Source organism: Diaphorina citri, unplaced genomic scaffold (genome assembly GCF_000475195.1).
Source record: "Diaphorina citri unplaced genomic scaffold, Diaci psyllid genome assembly version 1.1 scaffold5140, whole genome shotgun sequence".
NCBI lineage: Eukaryota > Metazoa > Arthropoda > Insecta > Hemiptera > Psyllidae > Diaphorina > Diaphorina citri.
Window position 1 is genome coordinate 1 of NW_007382516.1, and position 4,844 is coordinate 4,844.

Sequence of the window (4,844 nt, forward strand, 5' to 3'; positions counted from 1 at the left end):
ACGTACAGTTTCAAATACCTCGACTGGAACTTGGTTTCAAATCAAAGCGGATTTCCCAATAGATATTTTCACACGATGGATTCCTCTGGAATCTCCTCATCAACTTCATCCAATTTGTCCTTACACTTGAAGTATCCATTCTTTCATCTGAAATTCTCCTGCGATGGTGTCCCTTTGGAGAAAAAGAAAAAGCCAAAACCTGTCAAGCCAGTGGAAATTCAGGAAGATGTCCAATCCATCGCCAGCCAGGACATCCCGTGGCTTTCCAATAACAAACATTTCTGCAAGATAGCATTTGATGAAAAACTAATTGTGTGCAAGACATTGGACAAGTATGTAGGAGAAGCTAATATCAATGTGTATCTGACACGAGAGTATGATCTGCTTGTACACAATAGCTGGAAACTGTTTGACACGGAATGTTTTGATAACTCTGCGGATATGTTTGATAACATCAGCTTTACTTCATTGGTAAGAAGAACGCTAGTCACACTGGAGGAGAAATACTGTGAGGTGGATGTGAAGCATGAGCGAGAGAATCATCTCTATGTGTGTGAGAAGTTAGATTCTTACCACGTGATCTATACGAAAGTAAAGCATACACAACCGCTGTCCACACAGACCCATGAGTATTGCTTGGATAACTTCAAAGACATCTTGACACAAGGCTCACTTCTCCTACTCCTCCGACAGATGACACTACTTAACATTCAACAGATTGATCCCCTGCATCTCCTCATGTCTGATGGGAAACTATTTGACATAACGTTTGAACTGCAAGACTTCCAATGTGTTCTGTTTGATGACAGATATGAAATAGTGGCCAAGAAAATCACCGCATATGTAACTGATCCTGAGACAAATCAGCTGTATGAACGCATCACCACATTCCTCAGTGAGAATGGCAGAATTGTTTATCAGGAATGGAGCAGGAAGCAGGTGGTCCTCAGGTTCGATCCGAGGAAAGACATCACGTCTGACTACTGCACACGACACCCCGTGGCAAAACCAACCACCAGGATACCACTGGAAACTATTTGGCGACAAGATATGCAACTCAATTCCATGTACATTCAACAGAGCAAGGCTTATCGAAGAGACTATGAAACCTTCTACGAACTTCATCCTGAACTGAGAAGTATTCTGCGAGATTACATGAAAGATTTACTCTTGTTCAAACCTGATCATCCCACGTCCTACACAATTCACTACTTCAACGAGCTCCTGTTTTGATTGAGAATAAAAATTCTGTGTACGATTTTGTAGACGGAAGGAATTTTCCATTGGTTTTTCCTGATAATTGGAGTAGATTGTAGATTTTTTTAGATCGATTACGTATCGATTTAATTGTGCATGTTCTACATTCTTTGTAACCAAGTCATAAAAAGTAGTTTTTTTTTTCATCTCCCTCAAGAGAACTACTAGTGTACGAATGAATATGATACAAATCTGTCAAAGTTGATTTTATTTTTTGCATTTCGTAGTCCTAATGGTCTCAATGTAAAATCTGCATTTGCAAGAAAGCCCAATGAACCTCCATAACTCCATACACTTACTAGTCCAGACAACACAAACATAACATATGTAGGTAATATCACTGAATCTCAGTTTTTATAGGTAGATTGAAATAACTGGATTTGAATCGTAAAACTAAAAAAAAAGACTCAATTCTTGTCTCATGTACCTCGATTTACCAGTAAATAGTCCATCGAGTTCAAGCATTGGAAGTTCAGTGGTTACGGATATACTGGCAGGACAAGTGTCATAAATCTGGACAGGTATTTTACGACGGCTATCAAAGACCATGTCATTTACCTGAGAATTCGTTTGACTCAAATCAGGTAGGGCATTCTTGTCAAATGACATAGATGTGCTGAAAAAGAGTAACCATAACCATTCGGAAAATTCAGGAATAGATTTTGATCTTTAGACTATATTTTCCCACTTGATTGAGGACACCCCTCCGCTTCGTACTCTAAAGATTACTGTTTCCGAGCTTGAAATTTTCGAAGGGTAAAGACTCATTAAGTATATGCTAAAGCAACAGAAAGTTACACAGAAAATCTGTGAGAGTAGTAGTCACTTGAGGACAACAGTTCATTTGGAATCTCATCAATTTATCGATAGACAAGATATACGTGTAAATAGTTGGATGATAATAAAGTATGTACGAGTCTCTATGTTAAACTTCCCTAGTCCTCAAGTCTGTCTGATGTTGATAGAGTTATTGCCAGTCACATAGATAAGATCAGACGTACAGTTTCAAATACCTCGACTGGAACTTGGTTTCAAATCAAAGCGGATTTCCCAATAGATATTTTCACACGATGAATTCCTCTGGAATCTCCTCATCAACTTCATCCGATTTGTCCTTGCACTTGAAGTATCCATTCTTTCATCTGAAATTTTCCTGCGATGGTGTCCCTTTGGAGAAAAAGAAAAAGCCAAAACCTGTCAAGCCAGTGGAAATTCAGGAAGATGTCCAATCCATCGCCAGCCAGGACATCCCGTGGCTTTCCAATAACAAACATTTCTGCAAGATAGCATTTGATGAAAAACTAATTGTGTGCAAGACATTGGACAAGTATGTAGGAGAAGCTAATATCAATGTGTATCTGACACGAGAGTATGATCTGCTTGTACACAATAGCTGGAAACTGTTTGACACGGAATGTTTTGATAACTCTGCGGATATGTTTGATAACATCAGCTTTACTTCATTGGTAAGAAGAACGCTAGTCACACTGGAGGAGAAATACTGTGAGGTGGATGTGAAGCATGAGCGAGAGAATCATCTCTATGTGTGTGAGAAGTTAGATTCTTACCACGTGATCTATACGAAAGTAAAGCATACACAACCGCTGTCCACACAGACCCATGAGTATTGCTTGGATAACTTCAAAGACATCTTGACACAAGGCTCACTTCTCCTACTCCTCCGACAGATGACACTACTTAACATTCAGTCTATGTGTGTGAGAAGTTAGATTCTTACCACGTGACCTATACGAAAGTAAAGCATACACAACCGCTGTCCACACAGACCTATGAGTATTGCTTGGATAACTTCAAAGACATCTTGACACAAGGCTCACTTCTCCTACTCCTCCGACAGATGACACTACTTAACATTCAACAGATTGATCCCCTGCATCTCCTCATGTCTGATGGGAAACTATTTGACATAACGTTTGAACTGCAAGACTTCCAATGTGTTCTATTTGATGACAGATATGAAATAGTGGTCAAGAAAATCACCGCATATGTAACTGATCCTGAGACAAATCAGCTGTATGAATGCATCACCACATTCCTCAGTGAGAATGGCAGAATTGTTTATCAGGAATGGAGCAGGAAGCAGGTGGTCCTCAGGTTCGATCCGAGGAAGTTTGATGACAGATATGAAATAGTGGCCAAGAAAATCACCGCATATGTAACTGATCCTGAGACAAATCAGCTGTATGAACGCATCACCACATTCCTCAGTGAGAATGGCAGAATTGTTTATCAGGAATGGAGCAGGAAGCAGGTGGTCCTCAGGTTCGATCCGAGGAAAGACATCACGTCTGACTACTGCACACGACACCCCGTGGCAAAACCAACCACCAGGATACCACTGGAAACTATTTGGCGACAAGATATGCAACTCAATTCCATGTACATTCAACAGAGCAAGGCTTATCGAAGAGACTATGAAACCTTCTACGAACTTCATCCTGAACTGAGAAGTATTCTGCGAGATTACATGAAAGATTTACTCTTGTTCAAACCTGATCATCCCACGTCCTACACAATTCACTACTTCAACGAGCTCCTGTTTTGATTGAGAATAAAAATTCTGTGTACGATTTTGTAGACGGAAGGAATTTTCCATTGGTTTTTCCTGATAATTGGAGTAGATTGTAGATTTTTTTAGATCGATTACGTATCGATTTAATTGATCAACTTTTATGATATATATTTTATTCGCCTCGGGTGAAATAAGCAATTAAGTTACATTTTTCTCCATTCACAACACAAGAATATTTCCTTCTACTTAAATCTGAATTGGTTTTTGACATGACGTACTTAGGTTAGAGCCCGAAAAAATGTACAGATCGCTTCTGAGCTATGTATCTCAATCACTGTATCTGAATATGAGATCTTGTGTTCAGGTTTTTAGCTTTGTATTTGTTCTTCCTCTCTTAGCCTCTCGGTTATTTGGAGTTTAGAATACTGACTTGACCAACATAATGTGAGTTGAGATATCAGGAGACATGTTATGTACATAGGTATACCTTTGCTTTTGCTATTCTTCCCATATAGGAACACACCATACATACCTTAAGACACATTCCTTTTGACAAAGGCTTATCTTTGACCTTGGGATCAATTTCATTTCAATCAACTCTTTCCTGATCAATCCGACATAGACCACCCTTCTGTCATATATCACATATCTTTCCTTACACAAAACCCTACGTCCCACATAAAAAAAAATCCCCCAGAAACCAGTTTTTTTGGTTTTTTGGCTTTACGGTTCTCTGGACAAAATCTGCACCACCACTTTCGTGTTCCTGGTAGAAAGACCTTTAATTTTGATATATAGGTCAACCAGGTTTGGATAAGTCCTTCTGTGGGGACAGACTGACAGACAGACAGACACCGAAGCGAATACAATAGTCCGTCCACTATACCTTTTATTATTAGTAATAATAAAGGAAGAATGCTATTAAATTTCCAGGCTATTTCTAGGATTCCAACACCAGCCCCACGGATTGCAAGTCGAACATTCTACCTCTGAGCTATTGGGGGCTGTATGATGTTTCAATACATCCTTGAGAAAATCTTTTTTATCTTTTGAT

At 39.3% G+C, this 4,844-nt stretch overlaps 1 protein-coding gene across 2 annotated transcripts; it reads left to right on the forward strand.

The window, feature by feature from the left end:
• The first annotated feature begins 13 nt into the window (after nt 1–13).
• Nucleotides 14–3,866, forward strand: LOC103521395 (ciliogenesis-associated TTC17-interacting protein-like). Of its 2 annotated transcripts, XM_008486507.2 has the most exons (3): nt 2,154–2,960; nt 3,131–3,372; nt 3,541–3,866. In XM_008486507.2, the coding sequence occupies exons 1-3, from the start codon at nt 2,328–2,330 to the stop codon at nt 3,821–3,823; spliced, it is 1,158 nt and encodes a 385-aa protein (XP_008484729.1). In that variant the 5' UTR covers nt 2,154–2,327; the 3' UTR covers nt 3,824–3,866. The 2 variants fall into 2 exon arrangements, with proteins under 2 accessions (XP_026687893.1, XP_008484729.1); XM_026832092.1 differs by lacking the exons at nt 2,154–2,960; nt 3,131–3,372 and adding an exon at nt 14–809 and having other exon boundaries at nt 3,400–3,866.
• The last annotated feature ends 978 nt before the right edge of the window (nt 3,867–4,844 follow it).